Source organism: Marmota marmota, unplaced genomic scaffold (assembly GCF_001458135.2).
Source record: "Marmota marmota marmota unplaced genomic scaffold, marMar, whole genome shotgun sequence".
Taxonomy (NCBI): Eukaryota; Metazoa; Chordata; class Mammalia; order Rodentia; family Sciuridae; genus Marmota; species Marmota marmota.
Window position 1 is genome coordinate 22,764,919 of NW_025999869.1, and position 15,330 is coordinate 22,780,248.

The 15,330-nt window shown below is 35.3% G+C and overlaps 1 protein-coding gene across 1 annotated transcript in view; it reads right to left on the minus strand.

Moving 5' to 3' along the window:
- Nucleotides 1-3,714: 3,714 nt before the first annotated feature.
- Meikin (meiotic kinetochore factor) overlaps nucleotides 3,715-15,330 on the minus strand; it is a 173,748-nt gene continuing 162,132 nt past the window's right edge. Inside the window, exon 12 of the mRNA XM_048783234.1 lies at nucleotides 3,715-3,806. Coding sequence (XP_048639191.1) covers nucleotides 3,766-3,806 — 41 coding nt within the window. The 3' untranslated portion in view covers nucleotides 3,715-3,765. The remainder of the gene's footprint in view (nucleotides 3,807-15,330) is intronic.

Genomic DNA, 15,330 nt, shown 5'->3' on the forward strand with positions numbered 1-15,330 from the left:
GACAGGGATGCTCTCTTTTACCACTTCTATTTAACATAGTTCTTGAAACATTGGCCAGAGCAATTAGACAACTGAAAGAAATTAAAGGGATATGAAATAGGAAAAGAACTCAAATTAATGCTATTTGCCAGTGATATGATTCTATACCTAGAAGACACAAAATATTCCACCAGAAAACTTCTATAAATAATAAATGAATTCAGCAAAGTAGCAGGATGTAAAATCAACACCCATAAATCAAAGGCATTTCTGTATATCAGTGACAAAGCCTCTGAAAGGGAAACAAGGAGAACCATCCCATTTACAATAGTCTAAAATATATATACATATATACATATATATATATATATATATTTATATATATGTATGTATGTATTTGAAAATCAACAAAATAGGTGAAAGACCTCTACAACAAAAACTGCAGAAAACTAAAGAAAAATATTAAAGAAGACCTTAGAAGAAAGATCTAACTTGTTCTTGGATAGGCAGAATATTGTCAAAATGACCATACTACCAAAAGCACGTACAGATTTAATGCAATTCCAATCAAAATTCCAATGACATGCCTCATAGAAATAGAAAAATAAGTCATGAAACTCATCTGGAAAAATAAAGAGACTCAGAATAGCTAAAGCAATCCTTAGCAAGAAGAATGAAGTAGGTGGCATCAATATACCAGACCTTAAACTATACTATAGAGCAATAGTAACAAAAACAGCATGGTATTGGCACCAAAATAGACTGGTAGACCAATGGTACAGAATACAGGACACAGAGACTAACCCACAAAATTACAGTTATCTTATAATAGGCACCAAAAACAAACATCAGAGAAAAGATAGCCTCTTCAACAAATGGTGCTGGGAAAACTGGAAATCCATATCCAACAAAATGAGATTAAATTCCTATCTCTTACCATGCACAAAATTCAACTCAAAGTGGATCAATAACCTAAGGAATTAAACCAGAGACTCTGCACCTATTAGAAGAAAAAGTAGACCCAAATTTTCATCACTTAGGATTAGGCCCCAACTTCTTTAATAAGACTCCTATAGACCAAGAATTAAAATCAAGAATCAATAAATGGAGTGGATTCAAACTCAAAAGCTTCTTCTGAGCAAAAAAACAAAACAAAACAAAAAAACAATCAGTGAGGGGAATAGAAAGCCTACATTTTGGGAGCAAATTTTTACCACACACACATCATCAGATAGAGACTAATCTCTAGGGTATACAAAGAACTCAAAAAGTCTAAGCACCAAAAAACCTAACACCCTAATCAATAAATGTGCCAAGGAACTGAACAGACACTTCTTAGAAGACGATATGCAATAATCAACAAATATACGAAAAAATGTTCAACATCTCTAGCAATTAGAGAAATGCAAATCAAAATTACTCATCTCACTCAAGTCAGAATGGCAGCTATTAAGAACACAAACAACAATAAGTGTTGGTGAGGATGTGGGGGAAAAGGCACACTAATACACTGCTGATGGGACTGAAAATTGGTGAAGCCAACATGGAAAGCTGTATGGAGAATTCCATGGAAAACTGGGAATGGAACCACCATTTTACCCAGCTATCCCACTCCTTGATCTACAGCCAAAGGACTTAAAACCTACTATAGGGACACAGCCACATCAATGTTTATAGCAGCTCAATTCAAAATAAACTGTGGAACCAACCTAGATGCCCTTCAGTAGATGAATGGATAACAAAAATGTGGTTTATACACAATGGAATATTACTCAGCATTAAGAGAGAATAAAATCCTGGGATTTGCAGGTAAATGAATGAAGGTGGAGAATATAATGCTTAGTTAAATTAGCCAATCTCAAAAAAACAAATGCCAAATGTTTTCTCTGATATAAGGATTCTGATTCATAATGGGGTTGGTGGCAGGGAGCATAGGAGGATTGGACAAATTCTAGATTGAGCAAAGGGGTGGGTGGGGAAGAGAGAGGGCATGGGGGTAGGAAAGATGATGGAATGAGATTGACATCATTACCCTAAATATATTATGAAGACACGAATAGTGTGATTCTGTGTACAACCAGAGATAAGAAAAATTGTGCTCTGTATGTATAATATGAATTGTAATGTGTTCTGTGATCATACATAACAAATTAGAATTTAAAAAATTTAAAAAAAGAAAAGAAAAAGCAGCATCCCCCCCCCGCCCAAAAAATCAACTGGCTTCCAATTGGTTGCAAATGGGTATTTCAGTGTATTCTGTACTGTACAAAAGCAATATGTGGAATTTTCAAAAAATTAGAAGATTTTGAAAAAAACTTCTGAATAAAATTTATAATGGATTGAAATATGCTCTGCCTACTTACCACATGTGAGGTAGCATGCAATTTAGAAAACATAGGTGAATAATAGGCCAATTTTTTAATTTCAAGATTTTTTTCATAATCTAGTAATATACAAACAAAGATAGCCATAATATATGACTATGAACAAATTGTAATGAGAATTCTGAATGAGAAGAAATATACCTAAGGGAAATCAGAAAGGAATTTTTTTGGTAGTTATAGATGGATAGAATGCCTTTATTTTTTATTTGTTCATTCTTATGTAGTGCTGAGGATCGAACCCAGTGCCTCATGCATGCCAGACAAGCACTCTAACACTGAGCGACAGCCACAGCCCCTCAGAAAGGAATCCTGAAGGAGGGTAAAGTTTATCTAAGAAGATAGCATAAAAAACCAGACTGTTGGTATTTAAGGTAGTTTGATTTCTAGGTACCAATTACATTAAAAGTTTTAGAGTAGGCTTAGAGGAAATTTTCATTGTTAAATAATAAGTGGATAATATTAGAACAGAGCTAAGAGACAGATACTATTAAGAGAGGAAACTAAGACACACCAAGGATAGACCAACAGATAGAAAGGAGAGTCTAAGATGAGAGGAGACCAAAAACAATGAAGATAGCCTGACACAAAAACAGAGGTATCAAAAGACACCAAGAGAGACAAAGGGCAGAGACAAAAAGAGAGGAGGAGGACATACTTATGGACTAAATGCTTGCGTATCCCTAAAATTCATGTTAAAATCTTAATCCCCAATTGGGTGGTATTAGGGGATAAGGACTCCTAACACATCTTCTCATGGGAAGATGATTAAGTCACGAGAGTGGAGCCCTTTGGGGATTAGCCTCCCCATGGAAGAAAACTAAGAAAGGTTCATGGTAGGATCTTCCTTAAGAGCCCAACACTCAATTCAATTTAGCAACTCATAAGCGTTCTACAAGTTTCTTTCATAGTACTTAATCACAATTTAGAATTGTTTATACATTTATTTGTTCAATGTCTACCTCCCCAAATAAGGTGAGAGACTAAGAGGGCAGAGCCTATAAAATTCCAGGTCTGAAATCTTGTAGACACTTAGTTATTTACATAAACAAATGCTTTTTTCCTCTCATCAGAATGAAAATGTCATATAATCATATAGATTCATAAAGGTCAAACTAAAATAGTTTCTAACTAGATTGATGACAAATAATACAAGTATTTTCTTATTTAAAAAAAAATCTCAAATCAGAACTCTGAACTTTAAACATTTTCTATACTGACAAGATACTTTGTACTTACAAACAGAAATTCTACTCATTCTTTCTCAAATTATTAAAATGCTCAACATTAAATTCAAACACATCAATAATGATACTCACCGATACTGATGTGTCCTCATTTTTTCTCTTAACGCTGGAATCAAATAAGACATTTCTCCCTCGCCTTTCACAGTCTTGATATACAATCAATCGAATTTGACTTGGATCAAACTCTGGCAAAGGCCAACTTGAAAGAAAAATAAAGATCAGACTCACTTTAATAAATATACCACATACATTTGTATAAATAAAAGTTATACAATAGGGCCAGAAATTATATTATTACTGAGGAACACATATCTTTATATAAAATATCATTATTTTTTTAGGGTCAAGTTATACAGCTATAACATTTTAGATCAAAAATAAAGCAAAAACAAAATTATTTTATTTAAAAATAAAAGTTGTAACTATCATTAAGTACTTACAAAATATAGTCATCCTACATGAATATAAAAGGAGTCAATAAACAGTGCATTTAACATAGATAAAAATATAGGCTGACTTCACGGCATGGACTTAGATGACATAAAAAGATTAAACCCATATTTTAAAATAGTTTTTTTACTTCAATATAGAAATGTGAAAACTAAACATTTTCAGTTTAAGACACGAGTTTTAAAAAAGTGACAAGTGTTACAAAAATTCTTCTATACTGCTAATATGAATCAAAACTGGCATAATCTCTTCTAAAAACTGTGTGCATGTGCATGCGTGTGTGCGTGTGTTGGTGTTAAATGGACAAAAATCAACTAAAAATAAAGCTGACCTGAGCAATTCCGCTCAGCAAAGTTCAATGTAATAGAAAAATGTTCATAGAAGCACTGTTCTTAACAGCTAAAACTAGAAAGAATCAAAATGTTCTCCAATAGCAGAATGGGTAAATATATTGTGATATGCTCAGATTATTAAATGTTATACAACAAACACAAGAATGAACATCATCAGACAGATAAAAACAGAAATAGATCATAAGCAAAATAAATTAGACAATGACATATACACAAATAGCTACTGTACTTTCCCACTTACATTTACATAAAGGTTAAAAAAAGGCAGAAGTTTTATCCTGGGATGCATACCTAGTTTTAAAATTAAAAAAAAAAAAAGGCATGGGCTGGGGGAGTACCAGGTGGAGTGGGGACAATGAATATGTTTTTTGTTTGTTTATTTTGGGTACCAGGAATTGAATCCAGGGGCACTGAAAAACTGAGCCACATCCCAGCCCTTTTTTATTTTGAGTCAGGGTCTTGATAAGTTGCTCAGAGCCTTGCTAAATTGCTGAGGCTGGCTTTGAACTTACAATCCTCCTGCATCAGCCTCCCGAGTCACTGGGATTACAGGCATGCACCACTGTGCTAGGCTTCATATGTTCTATGTTTTGACTAGACAATACTTACACAGATGTTCACCTGACATTCTCTATTAGTAAAAATCATATCAAGTTCATTTTATGCACTTTTATTAATGCATAATATATCACAATTTAAAAGATTAATAAGGTGGGTGAGGTAGGAAAGAGAGAAGAGAAAAAAACAATGAGTGGAATGGAGGAGAAACTAGCTGGTTAACTGAATGCACTGCTTACAGGAGAACTGGTAAGAAATGGAAGAACCAATGTAAAATGAAATTGAAGCTATTTGTATTTGGGTACATCAGGCTAAATGGTCAACTCCTCAGGCACAATTCTTGACTGGGTTCCTTCATTTCCTTAACTCTATTAATTCGTGTGAAACTAACTATAACTGGCAATATAAAACATCTTCATCTCAAATTATTGACAGAAAATACAATTTTAGTTTTCTCCTGTCTAATCCTTAGCAAATGCTTGTGTTACAAACTGATGAAGCCTTACTCTAGAAATGCAAGCTAAACCAGAGACTCATCCATAGACCACAGTGATTAGCATCACAGTGAACTGTTTTTACAAAACTGCATTTTCATGTTATGTCGAGGAAATTATTGAGACAAGGTAAGGATTTTGACAGGCAAATGGGACAAAAGGAAAAGAGGGCCATGAAGATGGAGCAAAAGACTCCAAGAATACAGCTGAAATAATGGACAGCAGAATCTAAGCTACTTAGGAAAGGCAGTGATAGTATGAGGCGAGCAGATTTGAAGACAATGAAGATAGAATGGTCAAAGTGGTAAAAGGAAAAAAAAAGCAGAGAGTGTATAGGGGGATAGGATAAGGAATAGGAGATTACAATCATAGGGTAGAATATTAAAGATATTAGAGATAGTAGTACCACTAAACAAACTATAATTAGAGAGCATATTCATTAAAAAACAAAAGTGAAGAATAAACAAACTAGAAGTTGGGAACATTTCAGTAATTTTAAAGAAGAGAAGCAAAGAAGCCAAGAAAGATCAGTAAAGACAGACCACCAGAGAGAAAAAGACTCATGGGAAAGTAATATTTCAAAACCAAAGCCAAAGAAGATAAAGGAAGAATAATGCCCAGCACCAAATGTTGCAGAAAGGCCAAAATTCATAAAGACTGAAAGTGTCCTTAAAATTTAGCAATTTGGTGGTGTGGATACTTGTTTTAATCAGCTTTTTTGCTGCTGTGACTGAAAGAATATGGCAGAGGGAAGCAGCTTACATGATGATCAGGAAGCAAAGAGAGAGAGCTCTCTACTTGCCAAATACACATATATACCCCAACACTACCCCCCACCTCCTCCAGCCATACCCTACTTGCCTTCAATTACCAGTCAATTTATCCTATCAGGTGATTAATTCACTAATTGGGCTAGGTTCTCACACCCCGATCATTTCTCCTCTAGACCTTGCACTGTCTGATATATAAGCTTCTGAGGGACACCTCACACCCAAGCCATAACAGTACTGTAGTTAGAAAAGTGTCAGTGGAGAAAGAGACGAATGAGTAGTCATATAACAATGCATTTAAAAAAAAAACTGAGAACTTAAGAGAGCAAGTAGAGGTTTCCCCATGAAAGGTGGAGACACAGCAATAGTGTGATGATGTAACTACCATCTAAACTACTATGTTTTGAAAGTAAAACAGACAGGAGGACACTATGATTATTGACAACCAAGCTCTATGGTCACCTCAGACAGGTAGAAGAGGTGAAGCTATATGAGGATTTTATTTTGTATTGACAGAGATGTATGTGTATGAAATATATAGGGGGAAAAGTATATATTTAAGCTATGTATTTCTAAGTCGAAGGTACAAACAGAAAGAGTCAAAGTTAATAAGATGGAATTGTTAAATTAAGATTCTGGAGAAGTTGGGATAGCTTGGACAAGGGTACCCTAATAACACTGCCAAATATACTTAATGAGGCAAGAAAAAGATGGCCTACAAATGAAAATTAATGCAGATGGGTTTGCAGGTTGGAGACACAAAGAGAAACAAAACTGAACATTTAAATTTGATCACTTTTTTTTTTTGTCTAACAGGTAGGAGTCATTCATATTTATAAGCATATGTGAAGTAGGTGGCCTAAATTGGGCAATAAGGTTTGAAACAAAACCTAGCAAAGTCATTAAAGTGCTAACCTGACAAAATCAGAAGTATAGTCAAGCTATATACTGAGGGCCCAGATGAATTGAAAACCTTAAATCTGTAATAAGACTAATTTTCTGCACTACCACAGAAGATCTCAAATGTGGAAGAGACAAAGACAGACCATAGATTTAATAGGAGGTTTTCTGAGCAGATACAAGGGAAAATAGGAAACAAGGCTGTTAAGAGTTACTTACCGAAAGAAGGTCTGGATTTACTAAGAGAATGTGGCCAGAATGCACCCGATTAAAGAAAAGGAGGGGAAAAACTAACAAACATGTGGTTTCAGTTAAGTTAAATAAGAAGTCTGAATGAGGATATAATGTTACGGCCAGAATGGAAAGATCTCAGAATGAGCAGTCTCAGCTAAAAATTAGGCTCATGGTATAAACCATGAGGAAAAGACCAAGGTCCATGGAATCAGGAACTGAGAGGTCAGAATGTTAGATGTGTGGGCTGCCCAAGATGATGACACACAGTGATCTGCAAAGACAAACTATCAGCTAAGTGTCAAAGTTCCTGAACAATACTAGGGAGCTGCTACAGGTTTCCAAATGACAAAACAGAACAAGGCATGGTACAATGTCATGAAACTACAAGAAGTAGTTTTCGTTACACAAGAAACAGTCTCCAGGCAATAATGGTGGGCCAAATTATTAAGCCTAATTTTGGGTAGTTTGTGGACAAATAAACATCCTTTACTTAAGGAAAAAAGGAAATATGGCCTGTGAAGGCAGAAAAGGTGAAGAATTTGTGAAGAAAGTGGGGACACATGGAAAGCATTATAATTGGTACAGAGAAAAGGCAGTATAGGCATTGGGGAGGATGGAAGAAAACATGAAGAAGGGTCCGCAGTTGGAGGGAATTAGACTTTGGGACATGCCTGAATATCAACAGAGGAATGAAATAAAAGAGATTTAAAATAACCAAGCCTATATTTAAGTGGAAATCTGTCTGAGGCTGTTTTGATCTAGAAGAGACATCCATATAGAATTCTAATTCAAAACAGCAACAGCAGCAGCAGCAGCAGCAATAAGAAATGCTGATCAAGACTCGATGGGGAGCTGGGGATATAGCTCAGTTGGTACAGTGCTGGCCTCACATGCACAAAGCACTGGGTTTAATCCCCAGCACCACAAAAAAAAGAAAGAAAGAAAAAAAAAAAAAACCTCATAGGGTGGGGCTAGGGATGTGGCTCAGTGGTAGAGTGCTTACCTAGCACGTATGAGGCACTGGGTTTGATTCTCAGCACCACATACATATAAATGAATGAAATAAAGGTCCATCAACGTCTAAAAATAAATAAATGAATAAGAATATAAAGAAACTCATTGGGGAAGACATCTGTGCTTTGACAGAGTATATGCTTGAAATAGAGAGGGGTTACTACTAAAGCCCCAATTGTCTTTACCTAATAATGGAAAGAAGTTGTGAATTAGGATATTTATAATCATATAAGAATGATAAAAAGTGGCCTAACAAATTATTGTATTTGCACTATACTAGGAGAACATGATATTAAAAACAATATCCCAAACAGGATCCTTCAAAAGGCAAATAATTTTAAATGGTAAAAGTCACCTGAAATTTATTCATTTCATCGAGTGAAAGAAAAGTGAAAAGGACCTACCTAAAGTTATATTCTGGATAGTGCTAGCTGATCTCTCTTCTCTTCCCCTCTATCACTACTCTACCTTTATGGGCAATACTCAGCACTCAAATTATTTAGATTTCTAAGTCTTCTGACATCTAATCCACCATGTTTTCTACTTCATCGTGTTGCCTATTATCAAATTATAACTGAAGATATATCCAAGCCAAATCATTATCAGTGGTAAACATACCATCACCATTTACAAAAACTATCTGCTACAGCCAAACTTTCCTCAGTTTTAAGTAACATTAAGTGTTCAATGTAACATTAATTTAAACATTGGTAAGTGTATTCAGTGATGAACCACAAACTATTTTAAGTTTCTACACAGATGTTATTTATACTTCATGTCAGTTTATCTGCTATGCATGTTTTTTATGACACATTCAAAGAATGGGAACAGAAAATAAACATGCTGGAATAGACAGACACCCCCTTTTACATATTGACACTACACCTCAGGAAACCATGTGAATACATGTAACACATGTCACTGACTATCAATATGGGGATAAATCATGTATTCTTTTGGGGGAGTGGGGGGTAGAGAGTAATGAGGGATTGAACTCAGGGGGCATTCAACCACTGAACCACATCCTCAGCCCAATTTCATATTTTTTTTAGATACAGGGTCTCACTGAGCTGCTTACTGCCTCACTTTTGCTGAGGATGGCTTTGAACTCATGGTCCTCCTGCCTCAGCCTCCCGAGTGGTGGGATTACAGGTTTGCACCACAGGACCTGGTTTAAATCATGCATTCTTAATGGGGGTGAGATGGCTCACAGAGGGACAAGTTCTTGGAGGAGTGTGGGGAGAATGACTTAGATATTAAATGGATTGTAGCCTTCCAAAGGGCCACAGTACATAAGCAAATACATAGTGTAATTGTGGTATCAAAATGTCATAAGTAGGGGAGATGGTGATTAAGAAAAATGAGGAATGGGCTGGGGCTATAGCTCACTGGTAGAGCGCTTGCCTTACAGGTGTGAAGCCCTGGGTTCGACCCTTAGCACCACATAAAAATAAATAAGCAAATAAAGATATTGTGTCAAAAAAAAATATTGTGTCCATCTACAACTAAAAAAAATTTTTTTTAATGGGAGTAATAAAGGCTCCTTATGGAACAACAGTGGGAAAAATGGTTGAGAAACACTGAGGTATTTTAGATCAATAAATTAACAATGTCACCCTCAAAGAAAATTTGTAAATCTTTTTTTTTTTCCCCCTATTTGACCAACTCTTCGGCCTCATGGATCACCTTAAAATTCAATTTGATGCCCACTGTAAAAAATATCAACTGAGCTGGGGTTGTAGCTCAGTGGTAGAGCACTTGTCTAGCATGTATGAGGCATTGGGTTCGATTCTCAGCACCATATATAACTAAATAAACATCAATAGTGTGTGTGTGTGTGTGTGTGTGTGTGTGTATTGGTGCTGGGGATCGAACTCATGGCCTTGTGCATGCAAGGCAAGCACACTACCAACTGAGCCATATCCCCAGCCCCAAATTTTTTTTAAAATATACTGAGGCAGGGGTTGTGGGCTCAGTGGTAGAGCAATCACCTAGCACATTCGAGGCCCTGGGTTTGATCCTCAGCACCAATAAAAATAAATAAATTAAATAAAGGTATCGTGTCCAACAACAACTAAAAAGAATACATTTTTTTAAAAAATATGCCAATTGATCTCTTTTCCTCTACCCTACTTTAATCATCCATACATTTTCATTTTTATGTAGCATGAAAGAGTGTTACTATACAGTAAACTAATCAAATCTAAAGATTTTAGTTAATTCATTCAGTAATCATCTGTAGAGCACTAATTATGTGTCAGCACAGTTCTTTCCTGAGCTTTATTTATCACTGTTATGTCTCAGTGAAATGAAAAATGCAAAATGATGCAGATTAGCTCTAAGAAACCATTAACATCCTATGCTCCTGCATGAAATGAGGGAAGATAGGAGCTAAGTTTCAAAGCTATGCATGTAGTTAGGAACCTTCCCTCCCCATGCATAAATGAAATACTGAAAAGCATTCTCAGTTTGGTACAGGAGAGAGAGGGAAAAAGGAGTGAGAGAAGGAAGAAAAGAGGAAAAGAAGGATGCTAAATTAGGCTATAAAAGCTAAGTAAAAAATGTTTCCATTATAACACCAACATGCCAAGAACTGGCCAACATCAGAACCCAAAAGCACCACAATCAATTCAAAAAATATTTTCTATTCATGGTTAAAGATTTCTGAGTTCTTAAAATCCTGTAGGCAGACTCTGCTTTGAAGAAAACTGCTTCTAACTAGTCAATTTTAAAATGTGTCTCCTAGCTCGGCATAGTGGTGCAAGTCTGTAATTCCAGTGGCTAGGGAAGCTGAGGCAGGAGGATCAAAAGTTCAAAACCAGGCTCTGCAATTTAGCAAGGCCCCAAGCAACTCAGTGAGACCCTGTCTCTAAATAAAATACAAAAGGACTGGGGATGTGGCTGAGTGGTTAAGTGTCCCTGGGTTCAGTCCCTGGTACAAAAAAAAAAAAAAAAAAAAGTGTCTCCACAAAGCAAATTATATATGTCTATAAAACTTAATTCTGCCACAGAATTTTTCATTTCTGTGCAATCTTTATCTTCCCTATTTTCCTTTCTACATAATCCTCTTTCATACCTTTTTTGCCAACCAAGTATCTCCTTATTATTTCTGATTTTATTTCAGAAATCACTTCTTTCTCCATCCTGTTGAGGATGCCAAATTATTTACCTAAAATTTTTGACTCTAACTAGTAAGTTTCAGAAATCAAATATTTTTCTAAGTCTTCAGATTAACGTTTTCTTTTCTCTATTCTATGGTATTTTTTCTGAGGTCTTTTATCCTCCAGTTCCACACTATACTCCTGACAAGGACAGAATTTTTCAGTCTGAGATGTTTAAATTGTCCTTGGCCCCATGCTACTGGTTCAGTTGGATGCTTGCTGAATCCTCTTCTAAGTTATTTAGCCAGGAAGCAATTCCTAGCCCAAATGTCATAGTTTAGAAAGTTTCTATCATTGCAACTCTACTACATTGAAATTAAAATACTTTTACTGTTGGACTTTATGTCATGAACAAGTGAATTATATGAATAACCAATTCCCTGAAAACACAACATCAAAGCAAATGCCTATAGTATTTTTCTTTTGCCCAGGTGGTTTTCTTAAAAATGTCATTTCTCAAAGAGAAAAGGAAGAAAGGTGATGATTAATAGATGAAAGGATAGTTGAATCCTGTAGCTTCCTTAAAACAGTACTGCAGGGGCCTAGGTTCATGATTGGCACAGTATTTGCATTATTGCCAGGAAACACATAATGAAGAAATGCTTAATTTTTTTTTTCTTAAGCAAGTACCATCATCAGTGACAACATATCACTATTGTACCAATTTTGTTTTCTGTAAAATTCAAAATCATTTTGTAAACAGAAATCCCTCCCAGATTGAAAACTGGTTAATCACAAATTAATCTACATACTATAGAGAGAAGATGGGAGATAGAAGAAATGTTAAGGATCCTCAATTAATACCAGATAAATTGAGGTCCATGTCAGTAACATTTTAAAATAACTATAAAAATAATTGGATTATGACCAGCAGTTTAATACAATGCTATTTAACATCTTAGCATTAAAGTTTTTATTTCAAGTATTTTAAAGTAAATAAATTGCCAAATTTATAACTAGACAGTGATTTTTATGTTGATACATAAAAATAAATCCTAAGTTAAGCTGTACACTGGTGGTATCCTATTTCTCTTAAGCAGTTCCACTTTCCAAAATCCCTAAAAAACTCCAGTTATGCACAACTGCCAACCCAGGTTAATTATAGCAATGAACCATACTCATCTGAAACCACAAGACTGTCAGGTGACACAACAAGAACTCTGAATTTAACTCAAATAAAAGCCTCTCCATGCTGCAATGCACAAAGGCTTAATCCTAGCTACAGTACCATGGGGGACTGGGAATCCTTAAGAAATCTGTCACCCATGACAAAATCTATTTTTACAAAAGACTTTTATCTGTCCAGTCCTATGGTTTCACAAGTAACATCCTGCTTTTTTGTTTCACTGAAGAGTCCGGGATTTTTACAGAAGCAATTTATAAATGCATTTCAATTCTTTCATGTCTTCTACTTTAAGTGTCTGACTAAGAAAAAAATCAATCTAAGTATTCTGTAAACTAAGTGCTGTCCTGGCAGTTGGTACAAACCAGAAAGGCCAAAGTAATTTTTTTAAGGGTGCTTTAATTTAATAAGGACTCTCTGAACAGAATGCTTAGGCAACCACGGCTAGAACTCAGCTCTTCAATAATCCACATCTATAAGGAATTCAGGTTTGCCTAGTAAACAAGAAAGCAGAGTTAACTCCCTTCTCAATTTGTATGTCTCCATTCTGCAATTTCAGACAAGACCATACACACTCTTGGAACTCACAGCAGACTTGTACACTACCTGGCTAGCCAGCAAGTTTGGAAAACCAAGCACTACTGATCACAGTCCTCAGAGTGATCAGTACGTAAACAACCTCACTAATTCGAATCTTTAAGTTGAATTTAAGGAGATAAATCTAGCACAAAATTCTGTCTCCTAATTACAAACCTCAATAAAGCTGTTACAGTATTTGGCTAGTTTTAAGAGACTATTAGCTCACTCTCTTCTCAGCTGGCTTCGTATTTTAACATATATTAGAGTGTTCTTCCAGAATACCAAAAGGTGTATCTGTGTATGTATGCTGATATGATTAATGCTATAACAGAAATGCTTGACAACAATATGCTATTAATGCACAACCTAGTAGTATGCTGAGAACAAGAATCATTTCCCACATCCAATGTGGCAGAAACAGAAGAATGGGCTCTGAATCAGCTGAACTTGGATTTAAATCCTAATTCTGACACACTATGATCTTTTAAAAAGTGCCTTAATGTCTCTAGTCCTTAGAGTCCTCATCTGTATAACAAAACTATTTATAAAATTGGTAAAGGGATGATCTCTTCAACACTTAAAACAACACATCACACATATCAAGAGTTTAATAAAGAGTCTTTTGGTTCATTACTACAGCTACATGTCCATTCAAAATATAATTTCTCAGTTATAAAAAAGAACTTAATTGTAATACTTAATTTTAATTCTAATAATCCTGGTACTTGTTGGGATATAATGGAACCAATAATTTCACCACAGTTCATTAGAAAGAAATTTTTAAAATCCATCTTTGATTGTTTAAGTAAGAAGCCTATATACAGACACAAAAGTAAACTGAATACTTTCACAAGGTCTTGTCCAACAAGGCAAGAAATATTGCCTACCTAGAATCTTTGATATAAAATATCTGAAGCAATTTAGAGTGTAAATTTAGGTCATTTATGAACTTGACATCTAGTAATTTAACTAGATGTCAAGTTAAATTACTAGATGTCAAGTTCAGAAATGACCTAAAGCTAAAAACTGAGTTTGTTTCATTTATACACCTACTGAATACATGCCATAGTGCTAGCGACTCATAGGTACTACCTCCAATCCCTGTATCATCACTGGAAGCAACCATTTTATTTTATATAGAATTACATCTAAAGTTTCATAGATCATTTGAGACAGACTATTATGCAAACCTGGGTTTAATATAATCACATACAATACAAGCATGTTTACTGCAGCACTAAATGTTTTTGGTGGGAAAGAACTAAAAACAACTAAACTGCCCATCAATAGAATACCTGGCTGATAAATTGTAGTATGTTATTTATAGTGTTACATAAAATGGAATAATATGCAAGCCTTTAAAAGGACAAGATACAGCTGTTTGTAAAAAACCTTCAAATTAATTATCACATGAAGAAAAGCAAAGTTCAAAACAGTATGCAGCTGGGTTCAGAGTCGAATGCCTATAATCCCAGGGGCTCAGGAGGTTGAGGCAGGAGGACTTCGAGTTCAAACCAGCTGCAGCAATTTAACAAGACCTTCACAACTTGTTGAGACCCTGTCTCGAAATAAAATATTAAAAAGGGCTGGGGAGGTGGTTCAGTGTTTAAGCATCCCTGGATTCAAGCTCTGGGGGGAAAAAAAAACAACCCACAGGAGGCAAACACATGAATATACTTGTATCTAAATAGTATCAAGGAAGATAAATAAGAAACAATACAAAGACACCCAACTGTTGAAAGAACTGACCTCATGGAAATGAAACTAGAATTGGAGAAAGAAAAGGAGACATTTATACTTTCTGCATTCACTCTTCAACACCTCTAGTCTGTGGCATCAAAACTTCACATTCATTTCATTAAGCCCTTTTTAATTCCCTAGGTTTTGCATATCCTCTCCTCCAAGGAATACAGAATGATTTGACTACCATCATACTCTTAAAGTAGAACATGATCTATTTTTTTTTCCTCTGAAGGGTTTCAGAATAGAAAATCAAAGGGCAGAGAAAAGTTTGATGACAACTAACTTGACAACTAAGTCAAGTGCCACAAAACTAAGAAGCAATCAAGCAACATGAAAATATTCCA